Raw genomic sequence first — 25,180 nt, 5'->3', positions numbered from 1 at the left:
TTTTAAATTATCACATGTACTTAAGCAGCTTTTATAATTTAAAAGATACTTTTGACATGCGGTCTCTTCATTATTAATAGACTGATAAGAATGATTTGTTTAAAAATATTTCTTATGTGAATATTTTCATGCTAGACAGAAAGCATGATTTTATTGGGAAGAAAATATCAGTCCCTCAAACTTCCAACTAGCAAGAGCAACATAGTCTCAATTTTAGGCACTTAGTTTTTGTTCTGTCAACTTATGCTTCATGTATTTTAAAGCTATGCTATTAGGTGCATAAATATTTAAGATTATTATATCTTCTTGATGAATTGTTAACACTTTCTCTCTGGTAGTCATCTTTATCTTAAGGTCTACTTTGTCTGTTATTAATAGAGTCACATCAGCTTTCTTATGATTAATGTTGGTATGGTATATCTTTTTCCATTCTGTTTTTTCCCCCCTGGCCGTGCCACGTAGCATGTGGGCTCTTAGTTCCCCGACCAGGGAACCCATGCCCCCTGCAGTGGAAGTGCACAGCCCTAACCACTGGACTGCCAGGGAATTTTCTCTTTTTCCATTCTTTATTCTCAACCTGTCCATATATGTCAAATTAGTGTATCAGAAGCATATTTTATGGTCATATTTTGTTAGTCAGTTTAACAATTTTTTGTCTTTTCATTAGAGTGTTTAGTACATTTATATTTAATGCAATACTAATATGGTTGGGTTTAGTCTACCACAAAGCAAGCATACTTGTAGCCTACAGGCAAATCTGGCTCTTGGCCTGTTTTTTTTTTTTTTTTTAAGTTACTTTTGTCACAATTAATGAACTGATATTGATATATTAGTAACAAAAGTTCAGCAGCCTGTTTTTGTAACTAAAGTTTTTGACACAATCATGACCATTTATGTATTGTCTGTGGCTGCTTTCATGCTACAATGGCAGATTGAATAGTTGTGACAGAGACTGTATGGTCTGCAAAGTCTAAAATATTAATTGTCTGGGCCATTACACGAAAAGTTAACAGACCCTGGTCCTACTATTTTGTTCTTTATTTTTTATTTGTCTCATCTGTTCTTTGTCATTTGTTTTTCCTTTCTTGACTACTTCTAATTGAGTATTTTGGTAATTATTTTTATCTTTTCTGTTGGCTTTTTAGCTATACCTCCCTGTATTCTTTTTCAGTTATTGCTAAGGATTACAATATGCATCCTTAGCCTATTACTATTACTACAGTCTATATTGAAACACAATTATTCCTCTTCATGTACCTTATAACAGTTAGAACCTTGCAACAGTATAATTCTATTTGCTCACCCCATTATGTTTTAATTCTACCCTTATTATAAACCCCAATGCACTGTTATTTTTTAATCAATTTTAATAATATATTTTAAAGAATTGTCATTTATATTTATTGGTTCTTATGTTCTTCATTCCATCTTGTAGAGCCAGGCTTCCATCTAGGATTATTGCCTTCTCAGGAAGAAGTCTTTTTTGTTTGTTTTTTAATTTTTTGTAATATACTTCTGCTGGAAATGAATTCTCTAACTTTTGTTTATCCAAAGATGTCTCTCTTTACATTGTCTTAATTTCTGAAGGATATTCTTCTTGGATATAGACTGCTAGGTTGGCAGGTTTTTTCTTTCAGCCACCCCTTTAAAGATGACATTTTATTGTTTTCTGGCTTTGATTGTTTCTGATAAGAAGTCAGCCATCATTCTTATCTTTTCTGCTTTTATTTTTATTTTTTTATATTGTCGGCCTCGCTGCTCGGCTTGCAGGATCTTAGTTTCCTGATCAGGGATCAAACCCGGGCCCCCGGCAGTGAAAGTGCCGAGTCCTAACCACTTGACCGCTGGGGAATTCCCCTTTTCTGCTGTTAATATTTTTAAGTATTTTGATTCGTAACAGTTTGACCCTAATCTGCCTAGGTGTGGTTTTCTTTGTCATACTGGGTTATTTCTTTATCATACTAAGTTTCAATGACCTTTACGGAGCTGTAGTTCATGTGTTTCATACGTTTTGGCAAATTCTCAGCCATTATCTTGTCAAGTATTTCTTCTGCACTGTTTTCTTTTCTTTCTAGGACTCCAGTTAAATGTATGTTGGACTCTTGACTATGTTCCTACAGGTCTATGGCACTCTTTTTGTTTTTAATTTTCCTTTGTGTTTCATTTTGGATCATTTCTATTTACCAGTCTTTGAGTTCATCTATCTTTTTTTCTAATGTACTCCAGTTTCCTGTAAAGCCCATCCAATGAATCAATTTCAACTTTTTTTGTTGTTGTAAAATTTCTATTTGGATCTTTTTTAGAGCTTCTATTTCTCTGTCGAAATTCTCCCTCTTCTCACCCATTTTTGTCCATGTTTTCCTCTAAATTCTTTAACAAATTATAAATGTCTCTGTCTTGTAATTCTAACATCTAGATCATCTGTGGATCTGCTATTGACAGGGTTTGTTTTGTTTTCTTTTGATTAAAGGCCACCTTTTCCTGCTTTTTCATGTCTTGTAAAACTTTTAAACTGTAGGCTAGATGTGATGTGATGTTGTGTTGTTATGTTATGTTATGTTATGTTATGTTATGTTATGTTATGTTATGTTATGTTATGTTATGTTATAAAAGAACAGTGGAGACTGAAGTAGGCGGTAATAACACCCTCTTGTCTCTCAGTATAATCAGAAATTGAGCTGAGATAGTGCTTTAGTTAGTTGGGTTCAACTCTTGTTTCAAATGACTTGAGAGTGAAGTTAGGCGCCTCCTTTCAGTAGAACTTTGAGATCTAAATTCTGAAAGTCTACAAGATTTCTTTTTGCTTTCCAGATCTGCCTCTGGCTTGTGGCATTAGCATTTACTCAGCAAATCTGGGGAGTGGGGGAGATTGGCAGGTAGGGTGGGCTAGCTCTGACCCTTGGCTCTTTTGAGATGCTCATCTAGGTAGAAAGTCTTCATTTAGCTGTTAAAGACTTCACTGGTTTTTTCTTTTCCCTGCAAAATTCATTGCCAGCATGCTTCTCTGTCAATTCTTGCTCCCAGGGAATAAAGTGGTCACCCCTGATTTGGCTCACCCAGGAAGGGTACATTCCTTACTGGAATTTGGTCCATTAAATTTTTTTTGCTTGCACAACTCTTAGACAGCTTTAAGGAAAATAAGATATTCTTAGCTTATCCATTGTTTTCTTGCTGTTGCAGTAGAAATGGTGGTCTTTTGTGACCTTTCACATCCTAAGTGGAAGTGGAGCTCTGAGCATGTAATGGAAGTCGAACTCCTTTCTGTGTATCGCCCTAACCAAGTACGCTGTAGTAGATTTAATGGACAGAATTTAGATATACTTCTGTGTGTGTCTCTGTAGCTAGCAAATCAGCCATGGTTGGGAGTGAAGAGTCATTACATCATGACAGTAATTGCATCTGGTGTGGATTTAGGGCATTCCAGACCATCTTCATATTGAACTTAAATGTCTTTGTCAGATAGATTTCAACATAGGCTTTCATTACTAGGTCTATGTTAGTGGCTTTCTACCCTCTCTGTAATGCAGACTTGTGTTTGATATGGGGTCCTTAGTTTTAGAAATCTGCCTGGAAGTAAAATGGTACAAACATTTGATGAAAATTATTGTTGATTAGCTCTATATTATATACATTATAGAGCAACTTTATTTTTCTCTATGTATAACCTACTAGGTAATTATTGCTCAGATAACTTTTGTTCTTTGGCAGTATATTTATATGTGTGTGTGTGGATGTGTGGATGTATATGTAGATGATATGGCATGTATCAGTACTTCATTACTTTCTGTGGCTGAGTATTATTGCATTATGTTATACACTACACTTTGTCCACTCATCTGTTGTTGGACATTTGGTCTGTTTCTTTTTTGGCTATTGTGAATAACGCTGCTATAAACTTGGGCGTACACATACCTGTTTGAATACCTGTTTTCAGTCTTTGGGGGTATATATCTAGGAGAGGAATTGTGTGGTTATATGTTAATTCTGTTTAACTTTTTGAGGAGCCACCAAACTGTTTCTCATAGTTCCTGAACCGTTTGACATTCCTATCAGTAATGTCGGTTCCAGTGTCCCCACATCCTTGCTAAAGCTTGTTATTTTCCGTATTTTTGATTATAGCCATCATAATGGGTATGAAATGGCACCTCACTGTGGTTTTGATTTGCATTTCCCTAATGACTAATTTTTGGGTTTGGAGGGTTTTTTTCTTTTGGCTTATACAACAGAAGTTTATTTTTTCACAGTTCTGGAGTCTAGAAGTCTAAGATCAGGGCACTGGGAGGGTTGATTTTTTTCTAAACCCTCTCTCTTTAGCTTATAGATAGCTGTATTATGTGTCTTCACATGGTCTTTCTCTGTATGTGTGTCCAAATCTTCTCTTTCTATGAGGACACAAGTTACTTTGGATTAGGGCCCATCCTAATGAACTAAATTAACCTTAATTACTTCTTTAAAGACCCTATCTCCAAATACAGTCACATTTTGTGGTATGGGGAGTTAGAACTTCAACATGTGAATTTGGTTAGGGATGGGGAGGGGACACAATTTAGTCATAGCATGGTTTAAGCTATAGCATGAGTTTTGGGATTATCAATGTTGGAAACATACTTGTATCTAAGGAATAAGGAAAGCTTTATAGATACAGAATGATTCAACTTTAAAACAAGCAATAAAAAAATCTGCTTTCAATAACTTATTGTTGGTTTTGTAATTTAGTTTATGTTTATTTTGGTTCAAAGCAATGTGCTTCCAATAAAAGAATCAGATTCCTTTTTACTCATTCCTCAGTAAATGGTTCTGGACACAATGGCAACTTGAGATTTCCGTTAAAATCTTCGTCCTTATCCTCACCTTCATCATTATTGTCACCATCATCATCAAGCTAACAATTATTACCTAACGACTATTGATGTTGAACATCTTTTCATGTGTTTGTTGGCTATTAGTATATCGTCTTTGAAGAAATGTCTATTGCCAATTTTTAAGTTGGATTGTTTGGAATGTTTTAATTGAGTTGTCTTTTTATTTTTGAGTTATAAGAGTTCTTAATGTATTCTAGATACTAAACCATTATTAGATACATGATTTGCAAATATTTTCTCCTGTTTTGTACATTGTCTTTTCACTTTCTTATGCTTTGATACACAGAAGTTTAAAATTCTTTATTGTAATAAATAATACGTAACATGAGATCTACCCTCAACAAATTTTTAAGTGTACAATATTATTAACTATAAGCACAAAAAAATAAAAAACTATAAGCACAATGTTGTGCAGCAGATCTCTAGAATTTTTTCATCTTGGATGAATGAAATTCTATACCCATTGAATAGCAACTCCCTTTTCCCCCACTCCTACCAGTCCCTGGCATCCACCACTCTACTTTCTGCTTCTGTTGAGCTGGCTACTCTTGATACCTCATACAAATGGAATCATGTAGTATTTGTCCGTTTGTGACTGACTTATTTCAGTTAGCATAACGTCCTCAAGGTTCATCCGTGCTGTAACACCTGACAGGATTTCGTCCTTTTTTATGGCTGAATAATACTCTATTGTTTGTATGTACTACATCCCCCCATGTCCCCCGGCTGCCTTCTTTTTTTTCAATAGGAGTATTTGGGTACTTTTTGACAAAACAAACAATGTTCTTTAAGCAAACATTTATTGAATGTCTGAATATGATTTGGCAATAGGATATGGAAACAAACATGAGAAGGACACGATAATTGACCTCAAGGATCTGCTGTGAGGAGGTGTGGGGCTGTGGGTTAGGACACATAAGAAAATATACACTGAGAGTCTCAAGGCCTAAAAGGCAAACTTTGGGCTCTGAGAAGAACAGGATCTGGATGGCCTAGAGTAGTTTCATATACAGAAGTGGGGAGAAAGGAGGCTTTACCACATTTTCTTTGTCTGTTCAGCTGCTGATGGGCATTTAGATTGTTTCCACCTCTTGGCTGTTATGAAGAATGCTACAATGAACATGGGAGTGCAAATATCCCTTTAAGAGCCTGATTTTGATTCTTTTGGATAAATTCCCAGAAGTGGGGTTGATTGATTATATGGTAATTCTATTTTTAATTTTTTGAGGAACCTCCATACTGAAAAGTTTTTCATTTTGATGAAGTTTAATTTATCTGTTTTTTCTTTTGTTGCTCATGGTTTGGTATTATATTTGAGAAGGCATTGCCAAATTCATGATCATTGAAGATTTACTCCTCTGTTTTTCTTCTAAGAGTTATATGGTTTTAGCTCTCACATTTAGGTCATTGATCCATTTTGAGTTAATTTTTGTATGTGGTATGAGGAAGGGATCCAACTTTACTCTTTTGCATGTGGCTATCCAGTTTCCCCAGCACCATTTGTTGAAAATATTGCTCTTTCCTCATTGAATGGTTTTGGTACCCTTGTTGAAAATCAATCTGGCATATATGTATGGGTTTATTTCTGGACTCTCAATTCTGTTCCTGTGGTCTATATGTCTATCCTTATGCCAGTACCATACTGTTCTGATTACTGTAGCTTTGGATTGGTTTGAAATTGGGAAGTATGATTCTTTCAACTTTGTTTTTCTTTTTCAAGATTGTTTTGGTTATTTGGGGCCTCTTGCAATTCCATATGAATTTGAGGATCAATGTTTCCATTCTGCGGTTCACTATTCTTTATTGCTGAATAATATTATATTGTATTAATATGCCAGTTGGTTTATCCCACCTTCTATCAAGTATATTCTGTTGATAGGGAATGGATAAACACATGTATTCTCTTCTTAAATCCGTGTTTTCTTTATCACATTACTTGGGACTTAGGGTTCTGCCTTAAGCAGGCTCTACATTGAATGAATTTATTCTTCAAAAGCATTTGTTGCTAAGGAACCAGTGGCTTTTGGGCCACCTATTTTATATTCCAGCTTTAGAAAATACTGTGTTTTCAAGATATAATATTCTCTATTCATGATTTATACATGTTTTGTCAAGAAAAACTGTTTTACAAATAATTTACTCTCTTTCTTCACAGGTACCCTTTCTATCTCCTTTGGAAGGTCATATTTACTTAAAAATAAAGTGTCAAGTGAATTCAAGTGTTGAAGAAAGAGGTTTTCTAGTAAGTAACATCACTGGATCTATATTTTCTTTTTTTGCATTTTGTGAAGCATAGGCTTGGTTTCCAATAGGAATGAAAGTCTGTGTGACTACGTGATAAATTGGTTCGGATTTGTTGCATGTCCACTATATGCTAATCATTGTGCTGGTGTTAGAATATAATAGGCCACAGAAAATAATCCCTGCACTCAGGAACTTTTAGTGTAATAGGAAGAAATACAAGTGAACAGTTAAGTACAATACAGTACTATAATGGGAGAAAGCATAGAGTGCATGGGTGTAAATTGGTGGGACACCAGGTCTTAGGTATGAGTGGGAAGGCTTAAAGAAAGGTATTGGAAATAACTTGTAAACTGCTAGCTGAACAAGTTAGCCAGAGGGAGAGAAGAGGGAGATGTGCTCCAGATGAAGGGAAAAGCATTACTATGGCCTGGAGGGCCCTTCCCTCTCTCACCCCCACCAGAGAAAAAGATGACACATTTAGATAGTGGCAGGTATTTCAGGGTAGCTAGAGCTTAGATTCTGAGTGTGTGTGTGGAGGAGGGGTAGTGAGAGGAGTGATTGGGGAGGAAGGTGGGGTTAGGGGAAATGGAGCCAAGTGTTAGAGGGCCTTTTAAAGACTTCCGACTTTATCCTGAAGTCGGTTGGGTACTCTTGTAGGATTTTAAGCAGAGGATTAACATCAAATTGGGGGGTTTAGGGAAGTCGTTCTGACTAACGTGTGGAAGTGGACTGGGGAGTGGCAGAACTGAAGAAGATTAGTGAAGAAACTGAGTTACTGCATGAGAGAGGGGATGGGGGCTGGCAGTCAGGGTGGAGAGAAGGACCCACCATGGATAGATGAAGGAGGAAGAAGTACAGACCCTAGTGGTTTGGCTGTAGGGGTGGAGAAGCAGAAGTAAGGATGTCACCCAGATCCCTGCCTTGCACCACTTGTTGGGTGGCAGTGATTATACTGAGATAAGGGGCCCTGGGTGGGGAGCAAGTGTCCATGTTGGGGGTGGAAACCATTTTTCCCCCAAATTTTATTGTGGTAAATTGCAAGCATACAGCAATGTTGATAGAATTTTACAATGAACGCCCGTATAGCCAGCATCTAGATTTTGCCTTTAACATTTTTTACTGTCCTTGCTGTATCATGTATCTACAACCTAGCTATCCTTCTAGCCAGTCCTGAAAATATCATATTTTGGGGGGAAGAATTTCAAAGTATATTGTGGACATTAGTATGTTCCCGTGAATCTTCAGTGTACATCCACTGAGTTCTGACACAGGCATACATCTATGTAATCCAAATTTCTATTAAGATAGAAAATATTACCCCAGAAAGTTCCCTCATGCCCCTTGTCAGTCAGTCCCCACCCAAGGTAGGAAGTTTTAATGAGTTAAGTTTTAAATAACTTGAATTTTAGATGCATACAGACGCGTTTCAGAGTTTGAGTTTGGAGCTCAAGATGATGGACATTTTAGATGAGGTGAAGGTTTGGAAATCTGCAGCAGAGAGATAGTAATGGAAGCTCACGTGGCATTGAATAGCCAGGAGAACACTAACATTTAAGCCACAGACCTAGGAAGAGAAGCTCTCAAGGGAGACTACAGGGAGGGCAATGGAGAACTTAGTATCATGGTTGCCAGGGGAAGAGAGTCTGCAAGAGGGAGTGGTCAAATTAGATAAGGATCTATTAGACACTGTTGGACTTATTAATGAAGTGGTCATTCTAGGCTTGTTGAGAGCAGGAGCTAGATTGCAAATGGTTATAAAGGGAGTGGAGGGTGAAGAATGGAAGTGCAACAACTCTGAAACAAGGTTTGGCTGCAGAGGGGTAAAGAGAGTGTGATACCTGCAGAAGTATGTAGGGTGAAAGAAGGATTTTGTTGACATTTTAAGATTGGAGAGATTTGAGCATCTTTTAATTCAAATGGGTAGCTTCTAATAGGGCCAAAGAGGGCAAAGATAGAGGCAATGGGGAACCTGCACTTTAAGGAATAACACATGGAACAAGGTCATGAGAGTGAGAACAAATAAGACCCAAGCCACGGTTCATGATCTTGTACAGAATTATACTTTTTCCATTATCAGAGGAGGAAAGTATGTGCATAGAATACACAGAAGATTGTGGGTGTGGTATCAGAAGTAGAGAAAATCTAATAGCTTTGATTTTCTTTGTGAAGCAAGAATTTGAGCTATACAAAAGATATCACAAGTCAATTTGCAGTTGCTGACAAAGGGCACAGGAAGAAGAGCTAGATTGTACAGAAAGTCCAAGCGGCCAAGGTGACTGTAAATCATACTTCGTAGCTTTTTTCACATGTAAATCCAGCAGGTGGCACTAGATATTCTTGGAAAAGTGTCTTTATAAATTTCGGACTTGAAAGCAGTGTTTACTTACTGACCTTTTCCTTTAATGTAAATATTTCCATATTTTACTCTAGATACCTTTCGCCCCTGATATACTCTTATGACATTCATTTGCCTAAAATGTCTGACCTACTTAATGTTTTAGCAGGGCTCTTAACTACTTTAGAGTTAGATCTTTTCAGGTTTACTCTATCTTGAATCCTATAGGCCATTCTTATCACATCCACACTTACAGAAATGTGGTAAAAAACAATTACTCAGGACTCCCCCAAATAACTTCTGTCCCCTGTCTAAGCAATGCCTTTTAATTACTTCTAACCTCTATAAAAAGTAGAGGTAGTAATTGAAGTGGTTCAGTTGCTTGGTTCAGTTTTCCTTCCTGATGTGCCAGGGACAACTGGAAGGAAGGAGACTACCAACCAGAGAAACTTGCTAAGTGATTCTAAAATGGTACTAGTCTAACTCTGCCAAGACTGATGAGCAGCAAGAAAAGTACATTCTGGTTTAGCTAGAAGGTTCCAGTTCTGCTTTGTGATCGTGTATTGTCATCTACTTTCCTTGGCCTTCAGTTTCCCCAGCTATAAAAATGAAAAAGCTATCCTCTTGTTATTTTTCCCTGATTATAGTAGGGGTAATGATAACTTGTATTATTTTTATCCATCAAATTTTTCCTTTTCTATTACCTTTATGATGTAAAAGGTGAACGTAAACACAAAAGGGAGCTGGTGAGTCATTTGTACTAACTTTGTGCTTGAGATTGAAATAACAAGATTCCTGGCCTTGATACAGAGTAGAATAAAAATAAACTTAAGTACTTTATAAAAGAGAGAAAAGAAAAAAAATCATGCAAGTAGATTTTGAAGTATGAAATATGTCAACATACTGAGGTTTAATGTATAGAAAACATTTAATTGATCCTCAAGTTTCTAAAGTCAGTATTTCATTGACTTTTCCAGACCATATTTGAAGATGTTAGTGGTTTTGGTGCATGGCATCGAAGATGGTGTGTTCTTTCTGGAAACTGTATCTCTTATTGGACTTATCCAGATGATGAGAAACGAAAGGTAATATTAATATTGATGGTCAGTGGTGAAAGCCCTAACTGACTTTCAGGGAATATTTCATGCAAGTGTTCCCCGTGGCCCCCATCAACCACCCAAATGCCCTGTTAAAAATATTTACTAAGCCATTAAAAATGTTCTTGTTGAAAGACTAGTGAGTGTGTGTGTGTGCATGTGTGTGTATTTGTGTAAAAATTTTATATCTTATCCATTCCCTGTGATTTGACCACTCTTGAAATACCTTAAGGAATATATTTTTTTTATGGAATGTTTCATAATATTTTTTAATTGATACTTTTAGTCAGAAATATTTTCAATTCACTTTTGTATTTTATTAACAGTTGATTTACCTAACTCTGAGATAAAACAGAAAGGAAAAACCACCATAGGAATATAGTAGTTTTGGTTTTGTTTCTAAAATTTGATAATAGAATTTTATGGATACATTACATCTTGTTTTTAAAGAATTTAATGTTATTGCCCAAGTGTGGTAATTTATTATCCAAAAACTGGAAAATAGAAATAAGCAGAAATATAAAGTAAAATCATCTATAACAGAGATAACTACTATTCACATTTTGCTGTGTATCCTTCTAAATTTTTAAAATGTATATGTAATAATAGTTATATATCCATTTATGAATCTTTTTTAAACAGAAAGTATCATGTTTTTTATAGCTTAATTTTTACTTGATAATATCCTGATATCTTTCCACATCAATAAAAATACATCTGTGGGCTTCCCTGGTGGCGCAGTGGTTGAGAGTCTGCCTGCCGATGCAGGGGACACGGGTTCGTGCCCCAGTCCGGGAAGATCCCACATGCCGCGGAGCGGCTGGGCCCGTGAGCCATGGCCACTGAGCCTGCACGTCCGGAGCCTGTGCTCCGCAACGGGAGAGGCCACAACAGTGAGAGGCCTGCGTACCGCTAAAAAAAAAAAAAAAAAAAAAAAATACATCTGTGATATTGCATTAGATAGCTATATGTATTACACTGTAGCTATATAAAATTTTATTTTAAAGTTTATTGTGAAATATTTAGAACCTTGAAATAGACAAAAAAAAAAAAACCAAGTAATTTCCATCAACCTCTGTTACCAGTCCAGTTAAATCTCCTCATGTAATTTTCTCTCCCTCAGAGATAACCCCATCCTGAAACTATTTTGTTCCTATGTATTTCTTTAAATTTTTATTATATATTATATATAGGCTGTATATTATTGCAATTGCATATTTTGAAGCATTATACAAATAGATCATACTGTATATACTGTTCTGCAACTTGCATGTTTTAAGTCAACATGATTTGTGACATTGGTCTAGGCTGGTGTGTGTAGCTCTAGTTTGTAGAGCTCTAGCCATCTTTCTCTGTACTAAAGTATTCCATTGTAAGAATGTATCACAATTAATTTATCCACTTCTCCTATTTATGGGCACTTAGATTATTTCTAAATTGTTGCTATTATAAACAGCTCTGCTATAACTTAGCTACATGGATCAGAGCTCTTTCTTGAGTTTGTATCTAGTAGCAGAATTGCTGGTTTGTAGGGTTTCGCACATCTTCAATTTAGCTAGATGTTGTCCAGTTATTCTTGAAATTGGTTGTACAATGTTCCGCTCCCACCAGGATTATATGAGAGTTCTCAGTATTCCACATCCCACCAACACTTGATATGTCAGCCTTTTAAACTCTTGTTAGTGTGATAGGTGTGAAAGATTATTTCACTGTGTTTTTATTTTGGTTTTCCTTGATTGAACATTAAGAGTAAGCATCTTTTCTTATGTGTTTTGGCCATTTATTTCCGTAGTCTTTTGCTTGGCATATGTTTTATTTATCTTTATAATATCTTTTCATAAACAGAAATTTTTAATGCTACGATAAATCTGTCAGTTTATTGCTTTATTGTTTGCTTTTTTGAGTCTTAGTTAAGAAAATCATCTATATAGTCATAAAGATATTCTCCTATACCTCCTTATAACTTCTGAAAGTTATAAAGATTTATATTTCATATTTAATTTACCTGGAATTGATTTTTTTCCCCCAATCTGGAAACCCAACCGTGCCAGCCCCATTGGATGGTCCATTCTTTCCACACTGATCCACATGCTGTTTCTGACATGTATCAAGATATCATTATATATGTAGGTCTATATTTAGGCTTTCTATTCTGTTCCCTTTGGTATGTATCTCTCAGTCTCAATTACCATAGCTTTAAAATAAATCTTAATGTCTGGTAAGGTAAGTCTCCTAACTTGTGTTTTTATTCAATAATGTATTATTTATTCTTGGTCCTTCATTTTACACACACACACACACACGGAAATATGTGTACCTGTATATTTAACTTTTTATAATTGAAAATGTTCAAGTGTTCACAAAACAGAGAGAAATAGTATATTGAACTCCTAGCTTCAACAATTATTAACTTTCATGTTTCATTTCTCTCTCCACAGCACACACACTTTTTTGTTCTTGTTGGTTTGCTGAGGTATTTTAAAGCAAATATCACACTTCATATTATATCATTTAACCTGTGTGAGTCAAGGTTGCCAATTCCTAACATTCATTGGTCAGTACCCCAAGGAAGCCAGATTTCAGGCTAGCTTACCATTCTGCACTCTCTCTTCCTCATTGATTTTGGCCTTTGAAGGTTTCTTTCACCTTCTTGTGAGTTCAGTTATTTGACATTTGGGGAATTATGGGAGGACTTTTAGACTATTTAGTCTGCCATACTTGCTGGAGACATAATATTATTATTTGTTTAAATAGTCCCCAATTACTGTCATTTAATTTGTTTCAATCTTTTCACTATTATGAAAAAATAGGGACTATACCCATATAAACATCTTTGTGCACCTATGTATTTGCTTAGTATAAATTTCTTTTAGGTGAAGTTGTAGGATCAGGGTATGCCCATTTTGAATGTTTTTTGATTGCTCTTATCAAATTGTCTACCAGTAGTAGACCATTTATGCTTTCACCAGCAGTGTATGAGAATTTCTATCACCACCCCAACCAACCAACATAGGTTATTACCATTCTTTCCAGACTTGGCCAATCTAATGTTTAAAAATGGTATATTTCATTCTAATTTCTTCTTAAAATTATTAATAGAGTTAACACTTTTACTGGCTTTTAAAAATCATTTGTGCCCATACTTGTCCCTTTTCTAATTTTTCAGGACCATTTAGTCTTATGAATTTTTATCTTTGACTGTCATACCATAGGAATAACATGGCTTCCAACAATCCAAAGCAATAGTTTAGCCTGGTCTTTTAGAGATACATAAAAAATATTTACAAATGAATTCTGATGTCTAGGTTTCTGTTTATAGAAAGGGAGGAATTAAGTGGGCTATAGACAAAAGGTGGTTGAATGTGTGTTTCTAATTGTTAGAGCTGATTAATGGGTACATGGAAGTTCATTATGCTGTTCTTTTTATTTTGTGTCTCTTTGAAGTTTTCCATAACAAAACGTTTGTTTTTTAAGTTGACTAAGAGCTCCAGTAGACATCTTTGGTTTCTATTTTTATGACCAGCAAAAAACATAATAAATGTTAAATATGTTTCTCTAAACTCAGTGTAATTAAACTTTAACTTTTAAATGAATGCTTTTTTAATTTTAAATTTGTATCAACTGGAATACTGCTTAATGCTTACTGACTTAAATGGTCTTGTTTATTTTCTACTAATCATGTTTTTTAAAAATTTGTTTTTAAAGAATCCCATAGGAAGATTAAATTTGGCCAATTGTACCAGTCGGCAGATAGAACCAGCCAACAGAGAATTTTGTGCAAGACGCAACACTTTTGAATTAATTACTGTCCGACCACAAAGAGAAGATGACCGAGAGACTCTGGTCAGCCAATGCAGGGACACACTCTGTGTCACCAAGTATGTATTGGTCTATAAATATTTCTATCAACTAAGTGATTGCCCGCTATGTTCTTACCACTGTTAGAAATATCAGAGATGATCCTTGTCTTTGAAGAGGGTACAGTCTTAATGAGGAAACAAAACACACACACAACAGTAAGAGAGTAAGCTAATAATTAAATCAATATAGTTAAGAAAAATACAGCATTCAAGTTATACTCACAGGATAGCCATTTTCAGGACAGTTACCTAATATTCTTTGGGCTGAGTTTGAAGATTTCATGTGTAATTGAGAAGTCAAGTATTTTTTAAAGCGATTTGACACATCCCTTCCTGTCTATTCCCCAAGTACCCTCGATTAACCTGCTGACTTACAAAACAATTTACTCTGGAAATTTCTGGTTGGAGATTAACAGAATAAACTACTGGGACTGTCACTTTTCGTTAACCCTAATCTTAAGTATAAGATGCAAAAGCTTATTGCTAAGAGTCTAAGGTTCTTTTGCTTGGATGCCCAAGAGAAGCTTGCAGACCAACTTCAATGTACAAAATTATGATTAGGGACAAAAGTTAGAATTTGACAGAATCTCTGTTAATCAGACTGTTGCTGGATATTGCAGACAGGGAGATGGGTAGAACTGGCTCCATGAGTTTCCGATGTGGAAATATTAGAAAGGTCAGCCAAGAGACACTCTATTAAAATAGAACAAAGTTGCCCAGATACCGCCAATTGGTTTTAAAACAGAGAAAGAGGGGATGCGTTCTTTGGAAATTCTTGATGTCTAGATTACTTTCAGATTAATTTAGTTGAGCTCATCCACTCCTTTCCTTCGGGCGCCTTCTGTGCAGCAGTGACATCAGACAGGACAGGAGAGGCAAATTGGATTTATAGTCACTTTCTTTAGTAGCTACCCTGTTCATGGCCACAGTCAGTGAGGGAACCAACCAAAATTCAGTCCCCAAGTACTTCCTGACCACAATGGCCCTTTTTAAACAGTACTCACATTTTTCATATAATCTTATCTTTTACTTGTTACATAAACCCTCCCAGACCTCGACCTTCTCCTGCGGTAGAAATAGTTATATCACATATTGCTCTAATTACTCTGTAGTTCACTTGCATGCAGTTTTTCTTATTATAACATTATTGTAATTTGAGTGGACACTTTACCCAAGCATTTGAGAGAGGCCCATGCTCAGCTCAGTCTTGGCTGAGTTTTTAGCTTTGCTTGGTGGCTTCTTAAAACTTATTTCACTTTTTGATCATATATTTTACAGAGTATATACATTTTACAGTTCTACATTCTCCTTTGTATTATTTATCTGTTTCTCCCCAGGGCCTTTTTGACCTATGCCTTTTATCTAAATTTAATGTATATCGTTTTTATTTCTACTAACCAACCTTGCTATCTTTCCCTCCTTCAATACAAAATATTTATCATCTGATAAATATTGCCTACTTTGAAATATAGATTATACATTTGAACTAGAAATGTTTCATCACATGGGGAGCCAGTATTATACAGTTGAACTTTGAAGTCAACAGATCTATGTTTAAATCCTGACTCAGTGACTCACCAAATGTGACCATGGCAAGTTACTTAACTTTGCTAGCCCTCTGAAATCTCCTGTGTCAGAGGAGAAGAATAAACTCCACAGAATGACAGTAGAGGTTAATGAGTAGACACACTTAGCATGGTGTCACGCACATGGAATGAGCTCAACGAATGGTCACTATCATTACTGTAAGTATTGTGTTCTCTCCATTGACTAATAGATGATCAACTCACTGCTTATTCACACTTATACCATTTCTAGTACCAATGGGGAGAAATTATAAAGATGGAGAATGAGTACAATACAACATACTTCTAACACCTGGCTGTCCTCTAGAAGAATGGTCTGGCTTGTGAATTAGGGAATTCCCCTTTCCCCCCACCCTCGCCTGCCACATCAACTGGATATTCAACTTGCAGCTAAGTATGGATACAAAGAAGAGATTCCTGATGTGAACAAAGAGATTAGGATAGACAAAGTCTTAGGATCTTCAGATCATTTACTGTAAATACTGTGCTCTACTAATACAGTGGGACAAGAATAATGGGAGACAGTACAAAATAGTATCTATAAGGCCAGGTGAAGGTTCATGAGTCTGTGATTCCAGCTCTTGGGGACCCTGAGTCTGAGGGATCTTGGGGGGCTCCCATATTCAGGCCAGTGGTACGCTTGCTCTTCTAGGAAGTGACCCATGCTCAGTGGCTGTCCTGCACCACCAAATTGCCCAGTCAGACCAACTGTACACGATTAGTTACTGCCTTTGGTGTGAAACTCCATCATTTCCCAAATGTAATCAGTGTGAGTTATGGTTCAGCTAACCAACCTGCAAGATGATTTTCTTTTGTTATAATTGGAGAAGCACTTTACTATGGGTCTCTTGATTTAGCATCCATTAAAACAGGGGTCCGCAAGCCCCGGTCTGCGGCCTGTTAGGAACCAGACCGCACAGCACGAGGTGAGCGGCGGGTGACCGAGCGAAGCTCCCTCTGCCGCTCCCCATCGCTCGCATTACCGCCTGAACCACCCCCCTGCCGGCCGTGGAAAAATTGTCTTCCATGAAACCGGTCCCTGGTGCCAAAAAGATTGGGGACCACTGCATTAAAAAGTGGTAAAGAGTTACTCCTTTTACTATTTAGGCTCCGCCCCCCCCATCTCGCCCCAGCAAGAGTACTTGGAGATATGGAATGGGGGAAAGGATCCTGATCTTTTTGTTTGTTCATGTAGGAACTGGCTGTCTGCAGATACCAAGGAAGAGCGGGATCTCTGGATGCAAAAACTCAATCAAGTTCTTGTTGATATTCGCCTCTGGCAACCTGATGCTTGCTATAAACCTATTGGAAAGCCTTAAACTGTGGGACATTTCCAAGTCATATAGAGGTTTTCTGACTTAGGTCATAAATGTTTCTTAAGAGCATCAGTTTTGCTGGTTGCATTTTATGCTTTAAATACAAAAGGGTATGTGCCAATATTCATTCACTACATATTATGCAGTATTTATATCTTTTGTATGCAAAACTTCATCCGATTTATCTTCTGTTATTCATAAATGATTGGAAGAAAAAATGTATTATAGTTGATTTTGCCAAATTTTAATTTAAAAGCCCCATTTTCCTAGAAATCTAATTATTCAATTATTCATGTTAAAATATTTTTTTTTAAGTAAGGAATTTTGAGTTGTCTTCCTGGAGCTGTGGGTCTCAAAGTAGAAAGGTCTTCCAGGGTTGGAGACAGAAACCTCACACTTGATCATTCTTTCTCTAGCCTCAGTACTTTTTTCTAAAGGTTGTGATCATTTACTGATCATGATATATCTTGTTACTAGAGTACTGAAAAAAAAATCTAAGGCACCTTGCAGAAACATTTTTAGTAATGGAGGTAAGAACTTTTTCAAAATAGCAAATGTTTATTAGTCTGAAGCTTAAGGCTGCCTTCAAATAAGAGATGTGGGCATAGGGGATATTACTGTGTGAGATTTGGGGGTTAAATGTTTTATTTAGAAGACTTAATAATCACATGGTTTATTACATTTACGCAGTTACTATAAATGCTGTGTGGTGCACATTTTCATGGAATACAGGCTTTTAAAAATAACTATTTTTGCTCTATAGCTTACAGACTCCTCAGATACACTTGTCAGATTAGTTCTTTCTGTTCCTGTAACAAGAACAAATGTAAATTGAAGAATCTTTATATAAGAAAAGTAAACGTTACCAAGCTACTATGACTAATACTTTGCTTGCCTAAGTTCTTGTCTTTTTTCTTTTTCACATCAGTGTATGACAGTGTCTAGACACCCATTATGAAAATCACTTGAGAAACTGTTAAGTCATGTATTACCTTTAAAAGCCTAATGCCTTTTTTTAAATTATAAAATATTGTAAATGTAAAGCATGGTCTCAACTTTAAATACACTATCACTTTCTTTGAATTGTTAGTTATTGATGGCCTCATTTATAAACACTAAATTCTGTCACCTCCTGTCATTTTATTTTTTATTCATTTAAATGTGTTTTTTCTTACGTGTATTATAAAAATATATTTTATGGTCTCCTACCTAAATAAATACTTGCAAATGGCTTAAGGAGTCAGCTATTTAATAAATATTATTAAAATGTGCCGTGCAGCTGTCCTGCATCGTAGGCTGCAGGCTTCTTGAGGGGATTGTACTGACTTGGTGAGGGTATTTCATTCATCTTTTTACCTCTAGCCCAGTGCTCAGCCCGTTGTGTGTTCTTAGAGTCACTGTTGAATCAGGAGGTGGATGAAGGGTCCATTTCTGAGGCATTTCAATAGAATATGGTACTCGGACGCACATTCGAGGAGATGGAGGATGATTCCTAAGTGCTTAGCAGAGACTGAGTAGATAAGTAACATCACCAGCCAAAACAGGGTATAGGTTTGGTAGGATTGATGACAGGGCCCCTTTTATTTGTAGATTTGTTTTTATTTTTTTAATTTCTTTTTTAATAAATAAATTTATTTATTTGTGGCTGCGTTGCTGTGCGTAGGTTTTCTCTAGTTGCGGTGAGTGGGGGCTACTCTTTGTTGCGGTGCATGGGCTTCTCGTTGTGGTGGCTTCTCTTGTCACGGAGCACGGGCTCTAGGCGCATGGGCTTCAGTAGTTGTGGCGCGCGGGCTTCAGTAGTTGTGGCTCGCGGGCTCTAGAGCGCAGGCTCAGTAGTTGTGGCGCACGGGCTTAGTTGCCCCGCGGCTTGTGGGATCTTCCTGGACCAGGGCTCGAACCTGTGTGCCCTGAATTGGCAGGCGGATTCTTAACCACTGCATCACCAGGGAAGCCCTTGTGTTTATTTTTGAATAGGCATTATATGTCATTATACAAAATTCAAAAGACACAAAGAAGTTAAGGTGAAAAGTATGTCTTTTCCTCTTATCACAGCCACTTTTGCCAATTTTGCCATGTCCTGCTAGAGAGATTCTGTGCATATTACAGCAACATATTTCTATTCTTTTGTTCATTAAATATATTTCACACTTACTCGTTGTAAGTGAAAGAAAAAGGCATAACAGTATTCCTTAGCAAACATTATATCTTAGTATATGTATAGAGGGTATATAAAGTTCAGTTTTAGAAGAAATTTAAGATGATTGTGGAACATACGTTAGAAATACCTCATAAAAGGGAGCCCTCTTGCACTGTTGGTGGGAATGTAAATTGATACAGCCACTATGGAGAACAGTATGGAGGTTCCTTAAAAAGTAAAACTAGAACTACCATATGACCCAGCAATCCCACTACTGGGCATATACCCTGAGAAAACCGTAATTCAAAAAGACACATGCGCCCCAATGTTCATTGCAGCACTAGTTACAATAGCCAGGTCACAGAAGCAACCTAAATGTCCATTAACAGGAATGGATAAAGAAGATGTGGTACATATATACAATGGAATATTAGCCATAAAAAGGAATGAAATTATGCCATTTGCAGAGACATGGATGGACCTAGAGATTGTCATACAGAGTGAAGTAAGTCAGAGAAAAACAAATATCATATAATGTTGCTTACGTGTGGAATCTAGAAAAATGATACAGATGCACTTATTTGCAAAGCAGAAATAGAGACACAGGTGTAGAGAACAAACGTATGGATACCAAGGGGGGAAGGGGGAGTGGGATGAGTTGGGAGATTGGGATTGACATATATACACTACTATGTATAATATAGATAGCTAATGAGAATCTACTGTATATCAGGGGGAACTCTACTCAGTGCTCTGTGGTGACCTAAATGGGAAGGAAATCCAAAAAAGAGGGGATATATGTATACGTATAGCTGATTCACTTTGCTGTACAGCAGAAACTAATGCAACATTGTAAAGCAACTATACTCCAATAAAAATTAATTTTAAAAAAAAGAAAGAAATACCTCATAAACCGTGGGAAATACTGCTCTGAAAATTTCAGTGTTATGTGCCTAGGGGGATTGTTGAAACCATTAGAGTCGATAAGATCATCCAGGGAGTATGATGGTGGAAAGAGAAGCAAGAGCAAAAAGAACATGATCTTTAGGGGAAAAGTGAAAAAGGAGTAGCTGATGATTATCTTCTATGAAAGAAATACAAGAGTGCTGTCTGCCGAGACCAAAAAAGGCTCTTAAGATTTGACCACAAAATCAAAAAGTGGGTTAAAGAAAACAACTGAAATTCGAAATGGTCAATTCGATAAAATGGTTCAGATGAAAAATCAGGTTACACAGAGGAAAAGAATGACAGATTTGACTGCATGAAAAATTTCCTGGGCTTACCTGGTGGTGCAGTGGTTGAGAGTCCGCCTGTCGATGCAGGGAACACGGGTTCGTGCCCCGGTCCGGGAAGATCCCACATGCCGCGGAGCGGCTGGGCCCGTGAGCCATGGCCGCTGAGCCTGCGTGTCCGGAGCCTGTGCTCCGCAACGGGAGAGGCCACAACAGTGAGAGGCCCGCGTACCGCAAGAAAAAAAAAATAAAATTTCCTTCCTGACAAATTTAAACAAAGTTTAAGCAAAGTTAAAATATAAGCCCCAGACTAGGAGAAAATATTCACAACAGGTTTAATAATCAAAGAATTAATACACAAAATATATAAAGAGCTCCTTTGGCTGGCTATCATCGTTTAAGCATTTACTATGTACCAGATTATATTCTTGGTGTTTTGCATGCGTTATCTCATAATCTTCACATGACCTTATGGTATGGGCATTCAATGAGGAAACTAGAACTTAGGTAACTTTTCTAAGGCAATATGCCTGTTAGCAAGTGGCAAATCAGCATTTGAACCTAGAATCTACATACTTTATCATTATAGTATGATGTTTCTCAAATTACTAAGAGTAAGAAAATTTAACCTAAGAAAGAGGGGCAAATAATACTAGTAGAAAATGCACACACACACACACACACACACACACGCAGATCCGAAGAACCAACAAATGAAAAAATGATATTAATAAACAAAAATACGAATTTAAAGGCAGTGGGTTATTGGCCCTTGAATTGTTGGAACTAGTCAGTGTTGCTGAGAAACCCATACCCTTGGTGAGAATAGAAACTGTTACAGCCTTCTTGGATGGTAACTTGGTAACCTCCAGTAATCTCTGAGCTAATACACAGTATCAGACTGTCGCATCAGACTTGCATGCGTCAGAGGTTTTATCTATATAGAGCTTTACTCATAATATCAAGAACACAAGTGATCAAGGCACTGGCTAAGCAGGAAGTCTACAAAATCCTGCATACCTCCTGGGTCTTTCATTCCTACTTGGGACAAGTAATAGATAAGATCTCACATGATGTTTGTGGGACATCTCACACAGCAGGGAGCCTGGAGGTAAGGCAACGTTACCATTTTGTACCCTATATAGTTATACAGCTTGTGTGACTTTCTCAGGAGCCTTGCCTCACGAATCCATAAATTCTAACTTTATTTACCATAAACAATTCTTCACCAGCCATATCCTACTAAGAGCATTCCATAGATAAGAGATCTCCTAGCAAATATCATTAGTCTATTAGCCAGGAGGTCAAGTTTTCAGCACATTTACAAGGAGTTTATGTGTCACCTGCCTTCCTTCCTCAGAACAAAAGGCCAGGTACTTTAACTCCTTCTTCCCCACTCTCCTCAGATGAACTTTGAGGTGAGCAAAGTTACATAGAAGGCTGACCATTATGATACTGTTTTTAAGGGGAAAAATAGAGATAACCTGAAAGTCCATCAACAGGAAAGAAAATTGGAAGTAATCTCAAGCCCATTAATAGGAAATCATGGCGCACCCTTTCTACAACACACCATGCAATGTTAAAGAAGAAAAGGGATCCATATATATATAACTTTTCAGAACAACTCATGGGAAAGAGGGATATGCCGTGCAACATGAAACTATATACGTAACAGACCTGTGTATAAATACCTAGATGAAAGTGTGGAAGGAGCCACACCAAATTTTATATGGGAAAGTGTAATGGAAAGGTTGGGAGTAGTACTGGGTGGAGAAATGCTTTGACTTTTGACTCTATTTCTAGAATATTTGATATGTTTACAATGAAAATATTTTCATTTTGCTTGTGTTCGTGCACTTATGAACACTTTAACATTTAAAATTGGAATGAAACTTTGAGTGAGTGGTAGACTGAATAGAGACTACAGGTTGTTGGATTGAGACGGGAAAGGCGCAATGGGACAATAGTTTGGTGGGGAAATGTTGAGGCAGGATATTTGTTACTGCTCTGATGGGGAAGAGCCAAAGGTGAGGAAGGCCCCGAGGATAGTGGTAAAAAGGAATATAAGAGATGGGGGAGGAGGAATTTGTGGAGCAGGATGAAGGGTGATAGGACCCAGATGATAGGTGCAGTTTAGACCCCATCCCAGTCAGCACGTTCGTGGGAACTTTGTGAACAAGTATGGTAGAATTGGGGCACCCAAACTATGCAATCATGGAGGACTGGACAGCGATCTGTAGGTTTTACTCCTTATTCATGAAATATGCTGGCTACTGGGAGCCTTGTAGAGGCTGGGGCAACTGCAATGTGGAAAATTGCACAACGGTTTCAAATATGAAGTCAGAGAGTGACCAGCTATAGCAGAGAAGGAGACTCTGCACAGGCCTCTATAGTAGTAATCCCTAAACCCTAACCGTTTATACCCTAAAAAGAGTCTGAACCCTAAAAGACTGTATGACCCCCTCCCATTTGCAGGGACCACCAGCAGGCCCTGCCACTACTTCTAACTCCTTTGTTTTTGTTGAAAGCAGAGATATGAGAGCCACCTGACTTGCAAAAGGATTTGTTATTCTGCCTTGAGAGTCCAAGAAAGCTGCTATTTGAATTGTCCCTTTTCTGTTAGTTTGGGAGGTTTTTACGTACCAGGAAAATGACATGGACCCTACTGATACAGTGTGTCTTGTTACAGCTGCTTGAGGGTTGAAGTCCGGGTCCCCAGTTGACCTTTGCATGGATGGTGGTGGGGCCATGTTTTTTTCTGTGGTGTTTGGCTGGGATAGGGTGGTTATTGTCTAAAAGTTTTCTGTCTCGCTAGCCTGCCTCTTTTCTAGTACTTCAGCCAGAAGGAGCTTTTCTTGTGGCCATTGGCCTCTCTGGGTTGCCAGCTTCTCTAGCATCCAGTCCAGAATATATCACACAAAAACCAGAGAACTCACCATCGTGTTGTTCCTTGGGTCTCAAGTTCTCTAGATGGGCTACCTTTTTCTTTCCACCCTTCAGGTCTTCTGGTGTTTGTTTTATATATAATGCCCAGGGCTTTGACTGTACTTAGAAGGAGGAATAGGGAGAAATGCATCTATTGCATCTTGGTCCCACTGATGCAGTTTCTTGTTTTTTTTTTTTTGCAGTATGCGGGCCTCTCACTGTTGTGGCCTCTCCCGTTGCGGAGCACAGGCTCCGGACACGCAGGCTCAGCGGCCATGGCTCACGGGCCCAGCTGCTCCGCGGCATGTGGGATTGTCCCAGACCGGGGCACGAACCCATGTCCCCTGCATCGGCAGGCGGACTCTCAACCACTGCGCCACCAGGGAAGCCCCCACTGATGCAGTTTTAACAGTCTGTAATTTCCAGAGTTCTCAAGCACATCTTGTGAAATTTAATTATGTTAATTTAAACGATCCTCTCTATTATGGAATAAATTTTTTCTTTAATTATTTCTATCAAGTCCCCAAAACTGATGAGTTTTTTAAATTGCTTAGGCAATTTTGATAGATTCAACTGACTTTGAGTATCTTTCCATGTGTTTATTGGTCCCATGTATTGCTTCATTTGTGAATTCCATATTTTCGTCATTTGTCCACATTTCAATTGCCCTTATTATTTGATTTGTAAGCTTATATGTTAGGGAGATTAACGTTCATTTGTACGTGGCTGCATCTACACTCAGTTCCTTTACTAGCTGAGTATTCTTCAGCTGCAGGTTGAATATGGTACCTTCAGCCACACGGTACCTACCACATAATCTATTGGGAACATTAAATAAGGCAATAACTATTAAGGCCTCAGACCAGTAAAAAGGCCAAGAGTAAATTCCTGAGAAGTGGTAGTGATTGTTTACTGTGGAATTAGATGCCCAAGAAAGTCTGGACAGAGGCAGATATAAATCTGATTGGGCCAGCTGTCTTCCCAACACCAAGATTTCTATTCTTGCCATCTGAAGTTAGAGGTTGCTGGGAATTTAAAAGTGTCTAGAAATCCCCTTGGCAATGAATAGCACTTTACGGCATTTATTGAAGTTTTGTCACAGAGAAAATAACAGTAATGATATGATTTTAGAATTGCCTCTACTCAATATAACATCTTTTTCTTGTTTTCAAGACTTCCTTGAGAAGTTAAAACAATTTTCACTTCTATAAAAGTGGAAAGTGGACTTAATCTGCTTTCTTCCAAAAGTTAGATTTTTACGTGAGTGAAGTCATTTAAAAAAATATGTACTTCCCAAAATTCAGAGGTTTGGGTGTAGTATACGATGTTTAACGAAATGGGAGACTCCAGGCCAGAAAGATGAAGACTTAGAGGGTATAGAAAATTTATTCTTGTGAGAATACTGTAGATGCTTCGTATTACCTATTATTTTGCTCAGTTCTTAGAAATGTTATGTGCCCCTTGGGACTGATAAACAAGGTCCAGTTTGTTTGACTCCACTTCCTGCAGTGCATTTGAAATAAGCATTGTAGGGAGAGCATCTTCCCATCTTTTGGTTACAGATTGTTGTGGAAATTTTTAATGTA

At 37.4% G+C, this 25,180-nt stretch overlaps 1 protein-coding gene across 1 annotated transcript in view; it reads left to right on the top strand.

Annotated features, from left to right (window-relative positions):
• Positions 1–18,455, top strand: part of ANLN (anillin, actin binding protein) — a 54,735-nt gene extending 36,280 nt beyond the window's left edge. The window contains exons 21-24 of the mRNA XM_060156855.1: positions 7,018–7,104; positions 10,419–10,526; positions 14,244–14,416; positions 17,180–18,455. Coding sequence (XP_060012838.1) covers positions 7,018–7,104; positions 10,419–10,526; positions 14,244–14,416; positions 17,180–17,303 — 492 coding nt within the window. The 3' untranslated portion in view covers positions 17,304–18,455. The remainder of the gene's footprint in view (positions 1–7,017; positions 7,105–10,418; positions 10,527–14,243; positions 14,417–17,179) is intronic.
• The last annotated feature ends 6,725 nt before the right edge of the window (positions 18,456–25,180 follow it).

The sequence above is a fragment of the Lagenorhynchus albirostris genome, chromosome 8 (genome assembly GCF_949774975.1).
Source record: "Lagenorhynchus albirostris chromosome 8, mLagAlb1.1, whole genome shotgun sequence".
NCBI lineage: Eukaryota > Metazoa > Chordata > Mammalia > Artiodactyla > Delphinidae > Lagenorhynchus > Lagenorhynchus albirostris.
The sequence above is the reverse complement of the archived record's forward strand: the minus strand, read 5'-3'. Positions and strand labels throughout refer to the sequence as shown.